The 21,937-nt window shown below is 40.8% G+C and overlaps 1 protein-coding gene across 10 annotated transcripts in view; it reads left to right on the top strand.

The window, feature by feature from the left end:
* kmt2ca (lysine (K)-specific methyltransferase 2Ca) overlaps positions 1 to 21,937 on the top strand; it is a 342,802-nt gene that overhangs the window by 294,494 nt on the left and 26,371 nt on the right. For all 10 annotated transcript variants that reach the window (XM_055664102.1, XM_055664129.1, XM_055664136.1 and 7 more), the window contains 12 exons: positions 208 to 319; positions 6,278 to 6,359; positions 7,699 to 7,762; positions 10,094 to 10,326; positions 12,058 to 13,743; positions 15,177 to 15,383; positions 16,182 to 16,346; positions 17,386 to 17,524; positions 17,743 to 17,890; positions 18,474 to 18,658; positions 20,322 to 20,476; positions 21,630 to 21,873. In XM_055664102.1, coding sequence (XP_055520077.1) covers positions 208 to 319; positions 6,278 to 6,359; positions 7,699 to 7,762; positions 10,094 to 10,326; positions 12,058 to 13,743; positions 15,177 to 15,383; positions 16,182 to 16,346; positions 17,386 to 17,524; positions 17,743 to 17,890; positions 18,474 to 18,658; positions 20,322 to 20,476; positions 21,630 to 21,873 — 3,420 coding nt within the window. The remainder of the gene's footprint in view (positions 1 to 207; positions 320 to 6,277; positions 6,360 to 7,698; positions 7,763 to 10,093; positions 10,327 to 12,057; positions 13,744 to 15,176; positions 15,384 to 16,181; positions 16,347 to 17,385; positions 17,525 to 17,742; positions 17,891 to 18,473; positions 18,659 to 20,321; positions 20,477 to 21,629; positions 21,874 to 21,937) is intronic.

The following is a 21,937-nucleotide window of genomic DNA, read 5'->3' as shown; positions in this document are numbered from 1 at the left end:
ATTTTTACCCACTTACCCATCGGATATCTTTTGTCAGGTATGTTACTCACTTGCTGATGATGTTGAGAGACCAAATTGTAATTTGCCTCCAAGGGATGCAACTTACCTGGACTGACAATTTATTTTTGATGCCTTTTACTTCCAGTTGACAGGGATCTGTTTGCACATTTGTGGTTGGATCATACTAAATGTTGCTGTATTTTTCAGATTTTGATGCTATCACTGATCCTATCATGAAAGCAAAGATGGTAGCGTTGAAGGGAATCAACAGAGTTATGGCCCAAAGTAACTTGGGAATGCCACCAATAGTAATGAACAGGTAACATTGTTCGTTTTGTAACCATTTCACAATGATGCCATTTTTACCTCTAGTCCATGACAGCAGTCACACTTTTTACACTTGTTTTGAAAAGTGATCTGTGTAATAATGGAACATTACTCCTCCATTTACCCCCAATTAACATCCTTAGCATCTCCTGTTTAGCCACACTATTTTTTATCACCAAGACATACCTTTGTATACCCCCCCAAAAAAAACTGAATGAATACTGGGTTTATTTTTGTAATGCCAGCAATGTGTTTCCTCATTGCAGTAAATGTAAACTATCCACAGTACATGGCCTGATGCCCTATGCAACTGCTTCTGTGCATTTGCTTTCTGCCTCGTTATGCACAAAGATACATTCCAAACATTCTTTGGAATGTTTCTTTGTGCATAATAAGCATTACAAAAACATAATTTTCAAATTCTCCCGATTATCCTCAATTAAACATAAAAATAGTAACAAATGGGTTGTTTTTTTTGGCTTTTCCTCTTGGCAATGAAATCAAACCTGACACCACCATCGTAGGACGTGAACAAAATCAACACATTTGAACTTCCATCCAGAAGAGTGAAATGTTAATTAGTTGTACAAACTGTTAACCAAACCTTTTCCACCATGAAGTATGAAGTATTTTCTGCTTTTCATCTCATTTGTTGCAACTCTTCCTGACATTACAACTTGAGTGAGGACCTGCTATCCAAAAACGTACACACATAATTATACTTTGGAACAATTGTATGGTACCAAATTCTACTTGTCGTTTGGTCTTAATTACAGACCAGTGTAATTGGTATTGAACTGTACTTGCTCTGAGTTCATAAGGTCATAAGTAATAGGAGCAGAGTTAGGCCATTCGTACCATCAAGTCTGCTCCACCATTCAATCATGGCTGATCCATCTCCCTCCTGACCCCATTCTCCTGCCTTCTCCCCATAACCCCTGACAGCCATACTAATCAAGAATATATCTATCTCTGCCTTAAAAATATCTATTGACTTGGTCTCCACAGCTTTCTGTGGCAAAGAATTCCACAGATTCACCACTCTCTGACTAAAGAAATTCCTCCTCAATACCTTCCTAAATAAACTTCCTTTAACTCAGAGTCTATGACCTCTAATCCTTGACTCTCCCACTAGTGGAAACATCCTCCCCACATCCAATCTTTCCAAGCCTTTCACTATTCGGTAAGTTTCAATGAGGTCCCCTTCACCCTTCTAAACTCCAGCGAGTGAAAGCCCAGTGCCATCAAACGCTCATCATATGTTAACCCACTCATTCCTGGGATCATTCTTGAAAACCTCCTCTGGACCTTTTTCCAGATCCAGCACGTCCTTCCTCAGATATGGTGCCCAAAATTGCTCACAATACTTCAAATGCGGCCTTACCAGCGCCTTGTAGATCCTCAGCATTACATCCCTGTTTTTTGTATTCTAACCTTTGTGAAATAAATGCTAGCATTGTGTTTGCCTTCCTTACTACCGATTTGACTTGCAAATTAACTTTTTGGGAATCCTGCGCCGGCACTCCAAAGTCCGTTTGCATCTCCGATTTCTGGATTATCTCCCCATTTAGAAAATAGTCTACGCCTTTATTCTTACCACCAAAATGCATTACTCCACACTTTGCTACACTACCTTCCATCTGCCATTTCTCTGCCCACTCTCCCAACCTATCAAGTCCTTCTGCAGAGTTCCTGCTTTCTCTACACTACCTGCCCCTCCACCTATTTTCGTATCATCTGCAAACATGACAACAAAGCCTTCAATCCCCTCATCCAAATCATTAATATACCGCGTGCAGAAGAGAGGCCCCAGCACTAACCCCTGCGAAATTCCGCTAATCACTGGTAGCCAACCAGAAAAAGCCCCATTCATTGCCAATCTTTGCCTTCTGCCATCCTGCCAACCTGCTATTCCCATGCAAAGTATCTGCCCTTTGATACCACTGGCTCTCATCTTCCTTAGCAGCCTCACGTGTTGCACCTTATCAAAGGCTTTCTGAAATTCTAGGTAAACACCATCCACTGACTCCCTTATGTCTGTCCTGCTATTTACTTCTTCATGAATTCCAGCAGATTCGTCAGGCAAAGCTCCTCTTCACAAAACCATGCTGACTTTGGCCTATTTTTTCATGAACTTCTAGGTACTCCATAACCCCATCCTTTATAATGGATTCGAAAATCTTACCAACCACTGAAGTCAGACTAAACCGGCCTATAGTTTCCACTATTCTGCTTTGCTCCCGTCTTGTACCGCAAGGTAATATCGGCAATATTCCAATCGTCTGGCACAACTCCCGACTCGAGCGATTCGTGAAATATCACTATTAATGCCTCCACAATCACTAAACCCACTTCTTTCAGAACCCTATGGTGCAGTCCATCTGGTCCAGGTGACTTATCCACCTTCAGCCCTTTCAGCTTCCCAAGTACCATCTCCTTAGTAATAGCCACTCCACTAACTTCCACCCCCTGACTCTTGAATTTCAGGCATGTTGTTGGTGTCTTCCACTGGGAAGACTGATGGAAAACAAGTTATTCAATTCCTCTGCCGTTTCTTTATTTCCCATTATCACTTTTCCTGCATCATTTTCCAGCGGTCCAACGTCTACTCTTCCCTCTTTCTTGCTCTTTATATATCTGAAGAAACTCTTGCTGTCCTCTTCTATTTTGTTTGATTCATCTTTTCTCCCCATATTGCCTTTTTCATCACCTTCTGTTGTTCTTTAATAGCTTTATAATCCTCTGGCTTTCCACTAATCTTTGCAATGTTAAATGCCTTCTTTTTTAGTTTTATGCTGTCCTTGACTTCTCTTGTCAGCCTCATTCTCCCCCTAGAATATATCTTCCTCTTTGGTATGAAAAGATCCTGCATTTTCTGAATTATTCCCAGAAATTCTTGCCATTGCTGTTCGATGGGCATTCCTGCCAGGGTCCCTTTCCAGTCAACTTTGGCCAGCTCCTCCCTCATGCCTCTGTAATCCCCTTTGCTCAGCTGTAATACCAACACATCTGATTTCATCTTCTCTCTCTCAAATTGCAGATTAAATCTTATCATATTGTGGTCACTCACTACCTCTTAGTGGTTCCTTTACCTTGAGTTCCCTTTATCAAATCCGGTTCATTACACAACACTAAATCTAGAATTGCCTTTTCCCTGGTAGGCTCCACACAAGCTGCTCTGAGACACCGTCTCAGAAGCACTCTACAAATGATCTTTCTTGGGGTCCATTAGCAACCTGATTTTCTCAGTCTACCTGCATATTGAAATCTCCCATGACCACCACAACGTTGACTTTTTTACACGCTGTGTGCTCTCTGAGCTTGTGTGTACATTTACTTATCATGCATCAGTTAGCTATCCAAATAGATAAAATATTTAATAGTTGTTTCATTTGTAACACAAGTTAAGGGACTGTTTGTCGTAAAATTGCCATATAAGGTGTGCTGAAATCTTGACACTAATACAATTAGATATTTTACATGGTAAAATATACACTATTTATCATGGTTATCTTTTATTTAAATAAACCCACATAATTCTAATTCATATGTTTTTTTACCAATGTTAGTCAGTTACGACTAAGCTATTGTGTTGGAACTGGCATCTTTGAGAATTTTCAGATTCTGTGCTTTGCATACGTGAAATAAGATGCAATAGTGAATTAGTACCAAATATTTTTCAAGGCCTGTAATCACAAGATGACAAAATAGATTTGGATTGTCACATTTTCTTTCATTCTAAATTCTTGTGTTGAATAGGGGAAGTATTTAGTCAGACTGAGACTATTGGGAGGACGAATTGCCCAGACAGTTTTTGCACATTCTTTTCAGCTCTTTGCAGGTGGTTTAGCCTAGCTTTGGGAACAAGTCCTTTTTTTCTTGACCTGTATGTTTGATACAAGATCAAAAACCAAATGTTGTTCAGGATACTTATTTTTGTTGCACAGTAACACATGTAGTTAAGATGCTCTGGGTTCTTTCTGAATCTAGCAAGCTATCCATCTAATTATCAAAATATTTATATTCTTCTGGTACTATATAAAACATATGCACAGGAGGTGGATTTTCATATAAATTGATATTTGAACTTTTATACTTTTTTAGTTCAGTTTTTTATGTTTAGCGAGGTACAGTGAAAAGCTTTTTCAGATTTATGAAGATGTTGATATTACTAATGCCCTTTTCACATCACCTATCATCCCTCCTCAAATTTCAAATTCTTAACAGTACTTCTGCCCTTGTAAATTATAGAAAGGATAGTAACTGTCTTGGTGTGAAAGGAATAAGGCTGTATTATTAACCTTAACTTTTTGATGGTCACCTAAATTCATGTCCATCTTCCCCAGCTCTCTAACTCCTGTCCCTCTCTGGGAGAACAACTGATTGTAGCCGTATTATCACTTTCACTTGTGATCTTATGATGAGCTTCAGACCATGTGTCTCTTAAAAGCAACTACCTGTTTCATTCATGTTTTCAAATTTCTCCCTTGACCTCAACCTTCTCCACCTCCAATGATCCCTTATACCCCAAATAGTTCTCCTCCTCCAATTGATTTGCCATTCATCTTTAGAATAAGGGGTAGGCCATTTAGGACTGAGATGAGGAAAAACCTTTTCATCCAGTGAGTTGTGAATCTGTGAAATTCTCTGCCACAGAACGGTGTGGGGGCCAATTCATTAGCTCTTAGGGCTAAAGGAATCAAGGGATATGGGGAAAAGCAGGATGGGGTACTGATTTTAAATGATCAGCCATGATCATATTGAATGGCGGTGCTGGCTCGAAGGGCCGGATGGCCTACTACTGCACCCATTTTCAATGTTTCTAATCTACTAAACTCTGGAACTCCCTGCTGAAATCTGGCCTCTCCAATCTTTCTTGCTTTGAGATGTTCCTTAAAACCCACTTCTTCGATCAAACTTTTTATCTCCGTAATGTTTTTACAGAACCAAAGGTCAAATTTCTTTTGATGCCCCTTATGAAACGTGCCTTATGGCATTTTGTTCTATTAAAGACAAAACATAAATAAAAACTTTGTTTGCCCATTACCTATTCTCTCAGTCTTTTTACACAATAAATTATCATGCCATCTTTGACTTATTCAAATATACATACGGTATTATTGATTCTTGCTTTGCTAGTTCCTCCCTCGTCCCACAAAGAAGTAGTTTTAGTTCCAAAGAATGAGAGAAATCTCGTCTGACGAATCCTTAACTAAGTTACTTTGTAGTGTTAGGATGAAGTTGATTGATCTTCTTGAAGGGTGGGAAATCAGACGGAGAGTTATTAGCTGTTATTTTACCGCATTAAACCTGATGGAAATTGAGGATTGGTCAGGAAATAAATAGAACTGAGCCATCATTGATTTTGTGGGGGGGCACAGTGGTGCAGCAGTAGAATTGCTGCCTTACAGCGCTTGCAGTGCCGGAGATCTGGGTTCATTCCGACTACAGCTGCTTATCTGTACGGAGTTTGTACATTCTCCCCGTAACCGGTTTTCTCTGAGATCTTTGGTTTCCTCCCACACTCCAAAGACGTACAGGTATGTCGGTTAATTGGCTTGGTGTATGTGTAAATTGTCCCTAATGTGTGTAGGATGGTGTTAATGTGCAGGGATCGCTGGTCGGTGCTGACTTGGGGCGGGCTGAAGGGCCTGTTACTGCGCTGTATCTCTAAAAAAAAAATTCTGATGTAATCAAACTTTCAATTTGGCCAAGCAAATACACTGAAGTCAATTCCTGTGCTTTTTGCCTGCTGTCCATATTTTTACTGTAACCCACAAAATAATATTCTGTGATCTTCCATTTTATGAGGGCCAAGCCAGAAATAATATAAAGAGTAGATCAGGAATAATTCTGGTAACTTCTATAGTCTCTCTAAAGTAAGTATACTTGAAAAAAACAGAAAGAATTTCTTACTTATCTAATCGTATTTGCTCAAAATTTCTTCCAGATTTCCATTCGTGGGTCAGCAAGTGTCAAGTCCACAGAATGGTGATGGTGGGCAGAATCCCATTCACCAAGGAGTTACCCCGGTAGTTATTTAACCAGATATGTGTTGAATCAATGTATTGTATTGTAAACAGTATTGTCCATTTACTGAATTTCAGTCACTGTTACTCATTCATTCCCGTCAAAGATTCATACTGAAATGAGCCTTTCACCCCATTAAGTCCAGTAGTAATTTTCTCCATATGGTCCATTTCTTTAGTTCCATTCTGAGTTCCAGTGCTCCACTTTCCTCCCACATCCCAAAGATGTTTGGGTTTGTAGGTTAATTGGCCTCTGTAAATTGCCATAGTGTGCAGGGGATGGTTTAGAAGGTGGGATAACATAAAACTTGTGAGAACGGGTGAGCAATATTCGGTGTGGACTTGGTGAGCCGTAGGACCTATTTCCATGCTGTCTGTTAAAAAAAATAAATACCAATTATTCAAAACTTTTCGAACTTTCTAAGTTCTCCAAATATGCTCAATGACTTTCAACAGCACCGAACTGTCAAAAGCCTACGGGTTATTCCTGGTGGGGTGCCTCAGGGAATCCACCCTAGTGCCTACTCACTGCCTGCTCCACATGACAGGATGACTTGAGTACAACAAGGCAGATCACCTGAGTTGGATCAATAATGAACAGCCTGTACCAAACCAGCCCATTGTTAATATTCCACGCAACCTACTTCACGTATAGCAGAAGGCTTACTGGTACATATCAAACTAAACACCAGCAGGAAGAATGAAGTTTTGAGATATAAGCCAGCCATTTTACAATGAAAAATAATTGTCACTTTTCCTTTACTGACCAATTAATATACAAAACTTTGAGTGTGACACCTGTTGCATTTTATCTCTGTGGAATAACTTAAGTCAGCACAGTGGCCAGTGACCAGGGTTCGATTCTGACTAAGGGGGCTGTCTGTGTGGAGTTTGCAAGTTCTCCTGGTGACCTTGTGGGTTTCGGCTGGGTACTCCAGTTTCCTCCCACACTCTAAAGATGTGCAGGTTTGTAGGTTAATTAGCTTCTGTAAATTCTGTCCCTCGTGTGTAGGATGCAAAAGTGGGATAGCGTAGAACTGGTGTATAGATGATAAATGGTCGGCATGGACTTGGTGGGCCGAAGGGCTCGTTTCCAAGCTGTATCTCTAAACTAAACTAAGCAAAAATGAGACTGGCAGTAAAAAGAGAAAAGGCAGTAAAATAAATGTATAAATGGAATCCCTAAAATAAGATTTAATCTTTTGTGTTGTGGTTTAGAAAGTCTTCAGTGATGGATCTGATTCTAATTATTATAAAATATAAAAAACAATGTTTTCTAGATTGGAAGATCTTTTCACCATGAAATGTACTGAAATATTTATTTTGTTTGGACTGTTTTCAGGATGGAAACTTGGCACCGCAAATGCAGCGACCAAACCCTCCATCATTTGGTCCCGGTTTCGTGAGTAAGTTACAGTATCTTACAGGTGTCTTTAATTGCCGATTTTCTTATTTTTATTTTTATCTGCTTAAGTACATGTCTGAGGCTTGCATCAACGTGTTTTTTTTGATAAATTTCAATAAAATATATTACTTAATTCTGAAAATAACTTGAAGGAGATGAAGGAAATTCATAAAGACAGCATTTAGCAGGTTTTGAAATGCTGCAAACCAATTTCCATTTGCTGGCCTACTTCTTCAATGTAAACCTGATTCATGGTAGGAAATGGTTGATTTAAATGATACTCCATTTCTCAAATCCACACTGCCTGATTACAGAAGGTAGATTTCAAAATGCTGGAGTAACTCAGCAGGACAGGCAGCATCTCTGGAGAGAAGGAATGGGTGACGTTTCGGGTCGAGACACTTCTTCAGACTGCTGACAGTGCTGGAAGTGTGTCTTTGGGTAAGAAATTCAAACAGCATGCTCACAGTAAAATCTTGCATACAATGAGCTAAGTAATGAGCTAACCTGTTGAAAGATATTGGCAAAGGATCAAATTTTGGTTGGACACAAGAAACCTGCAGTTGGTCTGTTTTAAGTAGTGATCTTTTATCTATCAATCTGTTCAGGCTATGTAAAAGATCACTACTTAAAACAGACCAACTGCATGTTTCTGGTGTCTAACCAAAATTTGACCCTATGCCAATATCTTTTCAATTACTTAGCTCATTGCGAGATTTTACCGTGAGCATGTTGCTTGAATTTCCTTCAAAATTACTCTTGGCATGAACTCTGAATTATCTGAATTTGAAAGGTTTATTTCCAAGTAAATGGAGGCCATGTTGTGGATTTTAATTTTGATCCAATAAAGAACGCACATCATTTTAACATCAGAATATTTACCAGAGTATGCACTTGTTGGGAAACGATGCTTTTGATTTTTGCACTTATCTCCCTGTATTGGTTTTGTATTGAGCTCTCAACCTTTGTGTTTTGAGCAAGACGCCTTGATGCTGATTAATTTTTAATTCAATAACCCAATGGTTCAATGATACTTTAACGTCCTAGGTGAAGAGAAATTCCTTTTTGCATACAATTCAGTAAAGATCTAAATATACATAAGCACATTCATGCTTCAGTGGACCAAGTACAAGACTAAGAATTATAGATTGCACTGAGACAATACTCAAAAGCCATGTTTCTGGTGCGATTTTCAATGGACTGTTACAGAATCGCCATGCTCTGTTGCGTGTAGGATGTCTTAACGTATTGCGACTGAATGGGGTTTTTTCATTCTGTTTTTGCATTATTACATTTGTTCGCGTTCACAAATTTAAAGTTCTTAGTAATTTGCAACTTAGTGTTGGCTTGGTGAGATCATAAATTTAAAGCTCTACTTTCCAAATCAGTGGCACTTTATTTTGCATTTGACAAGGTAATCATCCTTAATTTTTAAGTTAACGTCGCTTCTTTTCATTTCCAGTATAAAGAGCTTTAATAGACCAGTAAATGTTTGCATAGTCAAATTTAGACAGCCCTAACAATTATGAATTTCCTGTGTGGCCTGAATCTAACCAGTGACAAAGCAGCAAATACTTAACTTGAACAAGTAAACCAAGCAGATCAAATGTTGGTACACAAAAATGCTGGAGAAACTTAGCGGGTGCAGCAGCATCTATGGAGCGAAGGAAATAGGCAACGTTTCGGGCCGAAACCCTTCTTCAGAAATGTTGGTTCACTCATCCAAATTTTGCTGGTTGTGGCCCTTTGATTCTGCTTCAGCAGTGTAGATCAAGCATTGTCCTTTGATGTGAATGTAAAACAAGGTAAAATAAAGGCTACCTTCAGATACAATACTGATCTAAATATTTATCAATCTATTCGTCTGATTTGAGGAGTAGAAATGTAAAAGATGGAGACCAGTGTTAAAACACAGCTCATGAGTTCTGTCAAAATGGTTATGAGTTTAGAAAATGTTATGTATCTGGTACGTGTATATACAAGACACTTGCTCCCAATCGACTGGACTTTGGAGTTGTTAATAAATCATCAAACTGAGCCAGTTCTTCACTTCTGTGTACATGAAAGGTCTCATGTCACTATTTCAAAGAGAAATAGGAGAATTCTCTTTGATACATGACATATTTACCCTCACATCAGCTCCTAACACAAATTTGTCACATCACTGTTTGTGAATCTCCATCCTGTGCATATTGGCTGTACAATCCCACATTTCAAAAGTGCTTCAGTGACTATAAACCACTCAGAAACAGCTTGATTACAAAATACGTGATTTGAAAATAATGTTCTTTTTCCTGTCCTGTTATCTTTAAGAAATATTATTATTCTTCAGATGATGCACAGAAGAAACAGTATGAAGAATGGCTCCAAGAAACTCAACAGCTCCTCCAAATGCAGCAGAAATTTCTCGAGGAACAGATTGGAGCACACCGGAAATCAAAGAAGGCACTCTCAGCGAAACAACGCACAGCTAAAAAGGCTGGGCGAGAATTTCCAGAAGAAGATGCAGAGCAGCTGAAGCACGTAACTGAGCAACAAAGCACAGTGCAAAAACAGTTGGAACAGGTAATGTTCCCATTCCCAGATATGGTGCATTTTGAAAAATTCAGTCTCCACCACTGCAGAAGACTGCTATTAAGCCTGTTCTTGTGCTCAACTGGAATTTATGTGTGTTCAAGTAGATCCCAGCAGAGGCACTGGATGGAATAGGAATGCTGGCCAGTCTTTACTATTCTAGCCAGTGTTGCTGATGTTAATTGTTAACAGTTGTTTCAGCTGAGAAAAGGCTGATGATATTACAGCTATCTTGGAAACTTGGCTTAAAAAGGGTCAAGTTTGGCAGCCTAACTTTCTTGAAAAAGGATTTAAAATAGGATGAGGCAGATAAAGATAAATAACAACATCGTTTAAGTGACCATTAACAGCTCTGAGGAGGGATGATATGTTAAAAGGACTTAGAAAGACGTGTAGGTTTATAGGTTAATTGTTTTCTGTAAATTGCCCCTAGTGTGCAGGATGTGAAACTGGGATAACATAGAACTAATGTACGGGTGTAGACAATAATGCTGGAGAAACTCAGCGGGTGAGGCAGCATCTATGGAGCGAAGGAAATAGGCAACGTTTCGGGTCGAGACCCTTCAGACTGATGTGAGGGTGGGCGGGGCAGGACGAAGAAAGGAAGAGGCGGAGACAGTGGGCTGAGGGAGAGCTGGGAAGAGGAGGAGAAAGCAAGGACTACCTGAAATTGGAGAAGTCAGTGTTCATACCGCTGGGGTGTAAACTGCCCAAGCGAAATATGAGGTGCTGCTCCTCCAATTTACGGTGGGCCTCACTCTGGCCATGGAGGAGGCCCAGGACAGAAAGGTCGGATTCGGAATGTGAGGGGATGTTGAAGTGCTGAGCCACCGGGAGATCAGGTTGGTTATTGCGAATCGAGCGGAGGTGTTGGACGAAGCGATCGCCAAGCCTACGCTTGGTCTCACCGATGGAGAGCAGCTGACACTTAAAGCAGCGGATGCAATAGATGAGATTGGAGGAGGTACAGGTGAACCTCTGCCGCACCTGGAAAGACTGCTTGGGTCCTTGAATGGAGTCAAGGGGGGAGGTAAAGCGACAAGTGTAGCATTTCCTGCGGTTGCAAGGGAAAGTGCCAGGAGAGGGGGTGGTTTGGGTGGGAAGGGACGAATGAGGATGCCCTGGTTTGGAACACCTCATCCTGGGAGCAGATGCGGGGTAGACGGAGGAATTGGGAGATGGGGATGGAGTCCTTACAGGAAGCAGGGTGGGAAGAAGTGTAGTCCAGATAGCCATGGGAGTCAGTGGGTATATAGTAGATGTTGGTCAGTAGTCTATCACCTGCGATGGAGATAATGAGATCTAGAAATGGTAGTGAAGTGTCGGAAATGGTCCAGGTGTATTTGAGTGCCGGATGGAAGTTAGTGGTGAAGTGGATGAAGTCAGTGAGTTGTGTGTGGGTGCAGGAGGTAGCACCAATGCAATCGTCGATGTAGTGGAGGTAGAGTTCGGGGATAGGGCCATAGTACGCCTCGAACAAAGATTGTTTGACGTACCCTACAAAGAGGCAGGCATAGCTTGTACGGGTAATCGCTGGTCGACATGGTCTCAGTGGGCTGAAGGGCCTGTTTCCACGCTCTATCTCTAAACTAAACTGAACTAAAGACAGAAACAGAGCATTCTCAACATTGGGAATATTATAGACATTCAAACAGTCCAAGAGAGACAACATAGCAAATTTCTGATGAAACAAACAATTGATGAATGAATTTTGTCTTTTAGATTCGAAAACAGCAAAAGGAACATTCAGAACTTATGGAAGAGTACCGGATAAAGCAGCAGCAACAATGTTCAATGCTATCATCCACCATGATGCCTGCTGGATCAGCACAGCTTCCGCCCATTCAGAGTGGGACTCCATCTTCAGTTACGCAGCAGAATTTCCCAATGATGCCACAGCAGCAATCCAGACAACAAATGCAGCAGCCTGTTCCTCCACAACCAGCCAGTAACCGAATGGCTACTGCTCCTCAGTGGAAGTCTTGCAATCCTAATGCAGCTCCCCCTCCCCCCATTCCCATGGGCACCCATCGGATGCAGCAGCCTGCACCACCTCAGTTGCCAATGCCAAACACCCCATCTACACAAGCGGCGGCATCGGTCACAACAAATCAGCAGTCCAACGTGCCACCACGCGTTGAATTTGATGACAACAACCCATTCAGTGAAAGCTTTCAGGAGAGGGAACGGAGGGAGCGTTTACGAGAGCAGCAGGAGCGCCAGCGCATCCAGCTTATGAAGGAAGTTGAACGTCACCGCGCAATGCAGAAGCGGATGGAGATGGAACAGCAGCAGCAGCAGGGGCTCTCTGATTTGAACACACCCTCCCTTTCGCAAATGCCATATTTTAATTCTGAGTTGCCTTGTGATTTCATGCAATCTCAAAGACCACCGCAGCAGATGGGACATATTCCTCCCCAGCAACAGAATCTTCTTCCACAATTCATGAATTCACCTCCTCCATCGCCTTTTATGCAGTGCGGTGACAACAGGCCGATGGGGATGGCAGGGTTTGAGCCTGAAGCCAATGCAGTCCCGGGTGGGTGCCCACCTATTCACCCAATGAACCAGGTACCATCTAGTCTTGGTTTTCCTCAGAACCTACCTCGCCCTCTATTTGGACCAGCTATGCCTGTTGGATCTCATGGGAAAGTTGATGGAGGTCAATTTGGTCTAGAAGGTGGAATGCAATTGCCAAGCAATTACCCAGGCACAGGCCAATCACTCATACAACGTTATTCCAATATTATACCAGAGGAAAAAGGAAAGAAGCGTAGAAATAGAAAGAAAAAGAAGGATGACGAAGATGAGTGTGCGAGGACACCATCTACTCCTCATTCTGACATTACTGCACCAACTACACCCATTGTTGCTGACCCTGCTAATGCAGCTATTAATCTACCTGGTGATTTTGTATATAATCAAGGTGAGAATGATAATGGAGAATTAGCTGGTAATTCAAGTGACCATCAACCTCCATCTGAGCTTGAACGGCAGCTTTCTTCCAATGTTAATGTACCACAGAGAATGGTGGTACAGCAGGCATGTCCCCCCTCTGAAACAGAACACTGTCCATCCAATAAAGCTGCCAGGCCAAACTTGGTGAAGGTGGAACAGACAGAAGCCACAGAGTGCCGTCAGCACGTACCACACAAGATGGAAGCACAGAACCCAGTGAAGTTGGAGGAGAAAATCAGCATTCAACAGCCTGCGGTTTTGTCTCACAGTCCAGCAGCTGGAGCGAACATACCAGCGTCAAAGCAAGAATCAGGGAATGAGCTACTGAAACATCTTCTGAAAAATAAAAATCCCCCACCATCTGCTCCCCAGAGATATGAAGAAAAATCTGACGATGAATCGAGTATGGAAAACAGATTGGTAAAGAAGCAGACCAAATTTGAGGGGCAGGTATGTCTGACTGTCACCTTATTTTCCAAGTATGTAATTCCCAGCAAGAATTGTGTTCTTTATGTAGTCATAGACACACACAGTGTGGAAAAGGCCCCTTGGCCCAACTTGCCCATGCCGACCAACATGCCCCATTTACACTAGTCTAAGCTGCATGCGTTTGGCCCATATCCTTCTAAATCTCCTATCCATGTACCTGTTCTAATGTTTTTTAAAAGTTATGATAGTACCTGCCTCAACTACCAACTCGTTCCTACCATCTATCATGTAAAAAAAGCTGCCACCCCATGTGTTATATTCTGCTTTATTCATTTTATTAAACTTTAATTTTGCAACTAGAGTCAAATCCTAAACTGCCATCATTACAAAATATGTTGCTTCATTTAGACTTTTAAATTTGTTTTGTACATATTTAATGTACAATAATTGATTACTTAACAACAATTAACAACATCCCTTTTTAGCAGTGTGTTTTTGATTGTACTAATAAGTATGGTATAAATTGTATTCATTTTTAGAGATTTTCTTTTCCTGATCATGAAGTTTCATTTACTCTAACATGAAGTAAATGAATTAATGAAATCATTTGGAAATTATTTTATGTTGACATTGTTAATAAGGGAGAGAATGGTTAAAGTAAAAAAGAGACCAAACATTTGCACACACTAATTGAGTGCAATTGGTCTTGTCCGAATCATTTGACCGTGTTGAGATGACCTGAATCCATTTAAATTAAACATTTGTTTTAAAGAGATTTTGCACTGGCTAAAAACTGTCCATAATATTGATTTCTGATCAACTTATGCAACAATGAATTGGGAAGATTTTGTTTATTACATGTACCAAGGTACAACGAAAATTTTAGTTTTGCGTGCTATCCAAACGGATCAGATATACTGTACATAAATATGATACAATATGTAGGGTACAATAGATAGAGCAAAGGGGAAGATATAAAGAGCAGAATATAGTTGTCAGCATTGTAGTGCATTGTAGTGCATCAATTCTAACAAATCCATCACCTATTAGCAACATTGGGTTTATTTTTTAATTGAAAAGAGCTGTGTTTCAGTCTTGTAATCGTGCATGACCAAATTTCTATCTAAAGGTGCTTTTAGTGACCTAAAATTCCCAGCGGCATTCTTATTGGCAATGGCAATGACTCCATATAGGAGTTGCTGGTTATGTTTTGCATGGAAGAGAAACAACAGCATGAAGAAAAATATTTGGTTTGTGTTGGATTAAGGAAAGAATTAACCAATTTACTGGATAGTTTGAGACCAAACTTCACTAATATTGAACCTCTGTAGGATTGGGTTTAGGATTTAGGTCACATTAAGCAGTACATATTTCATTTTAATTCGTATTTTATGATAAAATGCTTCTGCACTTAAGAAGGAAAAAATTAGCTACTGTGCTATGTTTGAATGCAGAGTCCGCCAAGTGCATATGCCTTTGATGGAAAGATGATTCAGTTGCAAAGGAACGATTCAGAGGAAGAAAAGAAGCGGCCAAAAAATAAACGATCACAGAAAACAGCTGAGAAGACAGCATCACGTTATAAAAAGCGAAGAAAAGATGAGGAAGAGAGGCACGCAATTTATTCGAATACTGATGTTCTAATGAACCAGTTAAAGCAGGTAGGCATTTCTTGCTACCTTTTCCAGATTTTCCTTTTAACTACGTATGTTCATAGAAAGGAAAATCTATCTCCAGTTGTCACATGGTAAAGGGATCTGGCTATTAAGTTGGTGCAGATATCTTTCTTTCACAGTGCAAATATGTCTGCAAAAACACCCATTTTATTCATTGGTGTACCTTGAACAGTGCAGTGGCAGTTTTTGCTGGTGAGAACATATTTGAAGAAGCAAGAGTGAGCCTTTTGTACCTACTCTGTCTTTCAGTAACACCATGGAGCTGTTAGGCACCAACACTAACTGCTGTGCCATCCATAGTGCTGCCTTCAGTTGACAGTGCTACCCTTTGATCTATAGGAACCGTTACATAATCTAAGACATTTTGGAATTGCTTTAATTGATTGCAATTCACTGGGTGTACAATTAATAATAGATTTACTATCAAGGATAGATCTTTAAAAATATGAATGCCATGATTGATAGTTCTGATAGAAAAAAGAATGGATGGACTCTGAAGAGATAATTTAAATAGATTTCCCCCTGTCCCCAACCACCCTCCTCCTCCCAAAGTTCTTCAATTAAACTTTAGATTTGATTCTAAATACTTTATTTTGTATATGAAATGAAACACCAGTCGTCTAATTCCAATGTGATGAATTGATAAATAATTTGAGGTGTCTTGTTCATAATACAGCAAGAACAAAATCTTGAGGGGAAAAATCCAAATCATAAAACAGGGCTATAAAACAAATGTCTGAACATAATGATGTTACCTTTATGTTTTGCTTTCTTTTCTCTCAGCAACTGACTCTTCTCCCATTACTGGAGCCAACAATCAGTGTGAACTTTGCTTACTTCCCTCCCTATGGTAGTGGACAGTTAAATGGTGATAATTTGCTAACCGGTTCTTTTGGAAGTGCTACTCTCGACAGTGTCCCAGATTATTACTCTCAATTGATTTACAAGGTATGTGTTGTGTAAAACGGTTGTGACTTTAAATAATTATAACTTTAAGGGCTAAAACAAACATGAATGTATCTGTTCAGATGTAACTATGGGTAAAATATTATTCCCAAAGACAGTGTCACTATCTTCCAGACATCTGGCACCTCTTCTGTGGTCAGCAAAGATTTAAAGATTGCCATTAGAGCACAAGCAATAACTTCATTTGCCTCTCATGTAGTCCTGGAAATATGTCCCATTAGGTCCTGGGGTTTCATCCACATTTTAAATCAGCTAAAACATCTAATCTTTTTTGTTGGCAATTTGTTCCATAGTTTTCCCACTCCCCGAATTCTCCAACGTTCGTGCCCGTCACCATAATAAACACATCATCTGACTTCATGCACAGACAAGACCCGAGTAGGCCTTGACATTCCCCCTACATGGGTTCATGCAGATATTTGGCCCGATGTTTTGACCTTCAAACTCAATCTTTTCTAAAAATGGTGTCACTTTCAAAAATTACTTGCATGTAAAATGCAAATTACATTTCCTTTGAAAATCTGAGTTTTCAGATCTTGTTTGTGCAATATTTACATTGATCTTCCAACATTAGGTGTTCTCCCTTTCTCTTCTCAAGTTCAACTTTGAGGTAATGTTAGAAGACGGGCCAGCTGCCACCATAAGCTGTTGTTTTAAAGTTTCCTCCATAATCAAAGTCTTACAGTATGTGATAGTAATTTCCCTACTGAATGTAAAATGTCAGTATCTGGCATCTCACTGATCACCACAAAGCAATTGCACACCAAAGTAACAGGAGGACTTCAGATATGGTGCATGAAACCAAAGTGAATCAGTTTTAATTATTGGTGTTCTTTCAGCTTATTTATTCATTATTTTGCAAGTATAAAAGATGGTGTTGTCTCAGGTAAACTTGCCTTCAAACACATATCAAATTGTACAGGAAACAACCTATTTATGTCAATAGGTTGATCTTTTAAAATAACTTTGTTTTTTAGTAAAGACAGTAGCAGTTTATTTTTTGTTTGTTTTGACACAACAGAACAACCTAAGCAATCCTCCCACCCCACCAGCTTCCTTGCCTCCTACACCACCACCTGTGGCTAGACAGAAGATGGTGAATGGTTTTGCTACCACTGAGGAGCTTTCTGGAAAGCCAGGAATAATTGGACATCATGATGGTAGGGAGAACTGCAATGTTCACATTGTTTATTAAATCATAAACCACAACGTGTAGAATTATTTTGAAGGGGAATATTGCTGTGATTCTGCGGTCTGGTTATTGGCTCACAAGGTTGTGCGCTTTTATAATTCTTTCTTTGGTAGTTTGCTTAAACTATTTGTTATTCTTTTAGACCTTTAAATCAAATTGCTTCACAAATATATCTTTTATTTTCAGTCACCAAGAGCCTTGGGCCGAAACAATACCAGCTACCTTTTAGACCTGAGGATGATTTATTAGCAAGAGCTTTGGCCCATGGACCGAAAACAGTAGATGTTCCTGCCTCCTTACCAACTCCGCCTCACAACAATCATGAGGAACTAAGGTTTGGCATTTCATTTATAAAAATTTATGGTAGTATTTTTTATTGTATTTTATTTTTTAGAGGAATAGATATACCTGGTTGTTCGTCTTGTTACTGAAATGCTTATATTTCTCCAATTACCCTCATCTTAATAAAATGTTTACCCCTAATATATGTTAAAACTACTTTAGACTTTAGAGATACAGCGAGGAAACAGGCCCACCGAGTCCACACCGACCTGTGATCCCCGTACACGAGCACTATCTTACACACTAGGGACAATTTACAATTTGAGCAAAGCCAATTAACCTACAAACCTGTACGTCTTTGGAGTGTGGGAGGAAACCCGAGTACCCGTCGAAAATCCGCGTGGTCATAGGGAGAACGTACAAACTCCGTACAGACAACACCTGTAGTCAGGATCGAACCCGGTCGCTGGCGCTGTCAGGCAACAACTCTACTGCTGCACCATTGTGCTGCCCTTATTGCCTTCTGGCTAAACATTAAAATAGAAAAATTGCTAATGAACAGAGACTTGCTGTGCATTTTTAACTACTTGATTACACTCTATGTTTTAAAAAACAAAACACAATATTTCTTACAGAGGGCAAGACCATTGCGGTGATGATGACCGTGATTCCCCGGATAGCTTTGTAGCATCATCATCTCCTGAATGTGTGGTGGGCAAGGAGATCAACAGATATCCTGATCTATCCTTAGTGAAAGAAGAGCCGCCAGAACCAGCTCCATCCCCAGTCATTCCCATGCTTCCAAGTTCCATTGGCAAAGGTAAGAGGCTAATAGTCAATAGTATTAATGATTATAAACCTCTTTGAAATGAAGAGCCTGCACCATCATCTGAGTTATTGGGCACCTGTGGAATAATATTGGAAACATTCTTTATTGTTTAAAAAAAAAAAAATGCCTGATCAAACATGATTGGTCCTCTCATCAAGTATGTCACATAAAATATAATTATCCATTGACATCACATTGACAGTCTATAGATGGCTAGGCGTAATAAAAATTCAATTGAGAAATTATATCTACTCTTCAACTCATGAACAACTTCATCTAATTGATTTCATTGATCTTGAAGAAGTGTTATTTGGCACCTGGGTTCAGTATTTCTGTCATGGCTGGTCAATATTGCAGATTAAACTGATTTCCATATAAATGATTTGGTGACTCGTCGGTATTGGTTTATTATTGTCACGTGCACTGAGATACAGTGAAAAACTTTGCATGCTTTCCAGGCAGATTATACAATACATCAGGAAGTAATAAAGAGAGAATATAGTGTTACTGCTGTAGAGAAAGTGGAATAAAAAATTCCCAAATTTCCTGTTGCAAAGGAATACCTTGAATGTGGAAAGCAAAAGAGATTGCAGAATTTGGAGCAGCAAACAGTCTGCTGGAGGAACTGAGCAGGTTGAGCAGCATCTGTAGGGAGAGGAAGGAATTGTCGACATTCGGACCGAAACATTGCATCATCCTCTCATGTGTTGGTTATGATTGATTTGATAAGCTGTATCTTAATTTTATCCTTTCTTTAAGGCACATTGTGGGTAAAAAATATTCTGCCAAAATGCATGCAGCAATAACTCTCCAGTCTATCCTCACACTTGCCACATAATCTTGGCATAGGAAGCACCCAGATAATTAGATTCTGGATTCTGAAAATGTCTATATTGGGTGATATTTACACAAAGATCATCTTGTTGCTGTGAGCTATTTCAACAACAATTATAAGAAATGGGGGTACTTTGAAAATATCAAGCTGATTGATAGCCTTAAGAGGAAGAGAGAATTTGTGATCATCTATAATATCTAAAATGTTATGAAATAAATGGTTTCAGATGAAGCCAAACAAGAAAATGAAATTGTGCGTGAAAATGTAGATTATTTGAAAATTGTTTGAGTGATGCTCTTTTTTTTCAGAAAATATTGGTTTATGTAAATCAAGTGACATTATTAGATTCCTGTTTGAAATATACTGACTTTAGACGCAAAGACAAAATCAAATGAAAGTTGTTTGCATCTAGAGCAGAACTTATTCTGAGTTCTGCTTCTTGGAGCAGACTGCTCCTGTAATGGATCTACTTGCTCTGTAGTTACTTTGATTCAATTTGATTTTGACTGAGAACAATATGGGCGATCAGTCCTTTCAGAAGTTAACAGAATGGATGTTGGAAGTTTTATTATCTTTATCTAAATTTGAAATCAAGTTGAACAATAAATACATTCTGTTCTGTATTAACATCACTTCATAGAAATGTGACTGTTTCTAAAACCCTTGAAATGTGGTGATAATTCTATTGAATAGTAGTATTTACATGAAACCTATTTATTTATTTCCCTTTTCCCCCCCCACCCCTCAATAAAATAGCCGTGCGTAGTGTGGGCAATGAGATTCTTCTCACAAGATTTTCCATATTTGTTCTGTTTTCAGGTTCAGAAGCTAGACGGAGTGAAGTTAAGATAGAGCCGACCTTTGGAAATATGGGTTCATCTTTGTATTTTAAAAATCAATTTGCACAGTCCCAAAATGGACCTAAAATTGGCTTTGTGTCTGTAGCACTAACATTGACACCAACTGCAGCTGAGGTGAGGCAGTGTTATAAGTATATATTTGATTTAATATTTTTTATATTTCCTGTTTTCTGTCTGAATGGTAAACTTTATACTGGTTCCAAAGTAAAGATACTTCCTCAACATCCCATACATCCATGAAAGTTGTTTTAAAATCTAGAACCAGATTTCTCTACTCTTTTTCGTTCCAATGATCCTCAATAACATTAGGTGGTAAAATTGGCAAAAGCATTCGTTGCTCATCAAGAAATTTAGCTCCCCCCTCCGGGACTCTGGATCGAAGCCAATGACGAGTTACGTTAAACCCCCCCCTGGATTCTCAGTCATTTTGTCGCCTCCCGACTCACAGTCGACAAGCACTCGGCCGTCCGCAGCGCAACGCCCAGCCCCGCCCACAGCCCAACACCCGAGTGATGACGTCGCAAAGAGTGACACGCAGTACGCTCGCGCCTCAACTCGTGTTTCTCGAGAGAACCCGAGAGATGTCGAGGTCGACGCATGGCTTTCCCGACAACTCCCGAGTGCTGCCGAAAGCTTTGTACTAGAGTCGGGCCCTGGAGTACAGCTATCTCTCTCTCTCCCCGGACTCTCTCCGCTTTTCGCAGCCCGCTCGCTCGCCCGGCTCCCTTCCTCCTCACCCCTCCCTCCACCTCTCCCCCACCTCTCTCTCTCTCCCTCCTCTCTCGACTCTACTCCTCCTCCCCTCCCCTCTCTCCTCTCTCTCCCCTTCCCCTCTTCCCCCCCTCCCCTCTGCCCCCCTCCCCTCCCCCCCTCCCCGCCCTCTCCCCTTCCCACCTTTCCCCCCCCTCCCTCTGCCCCCTCCTCCTCCCACCGCCCCCCCCCTCCCCCCCACCCCCCCCCCTCGCCCCCACCCCCCCCCCCACCCCCCCCTCCCCCCTCCAGCCCCTCTCTCCCTCCCCCTCCCCCCCCTCCCCCTTCCTCCACACCCCCGCCCCCCCCCTTCCTCCCCCCCCTCCCCCCTGTCCTCCCTCCCCCCCCCCTCTCCCCCCTTCCCCCCCCCCCCCCCCCCTCTCCCCCCCCCCCCCCTCCCCCGTGTGTGGGGGGGCGGTTAGTGATGCCGCAGCCCCCGTAACCGCACATCGAGGGGATGGGACGCAATGGGTCCCCCTAGGTCTAGTATCTAATAAAATTATTTCTCCAAAATTAGGACATCAGTGGTGTTGTGGCAGCAGTGGCTGATCTCCTGCGTGTTAAAGTTCCCAACAGTTATGAAGTCAGCAGTGGACCTGAACCATCAGCAATGCCTTTGATGAATCCATACAAGTTTAATCATACATTTGAAACTAGACCACCACACATGGCTCAAGCATCCCACCCTGGATTTACTGGCCCTGTCAAGATTATGAGACCTGCTGGACCTTCAAGCCTTCCATATATGATTCCTCACCATGGTAAATGTATTTGATTAATCTCATGGTGTATTTAACATTGTTGGTACTGTTTTACTTTAGTTTA

This window comes from Leucoraja erinacea, chromosome 2 (assembly GCF_028641065.1).
Source record: "Leucoraja erinacea ecotype New England chromosome 2, Leri_hhj_1, whole genome shotgun sequence".
Taxonomy (NCBI): Eukaryota; Metazoa; Chordata; class Chondrichthyes; order Rajiformes; family Rajidae; genus Leucoraja; species Leucoraja erinaceus.
Note: the sequence above shows the minus strand (reverse complement) of the source record. Positions and strands in the feature narration are given on the sequence as shown.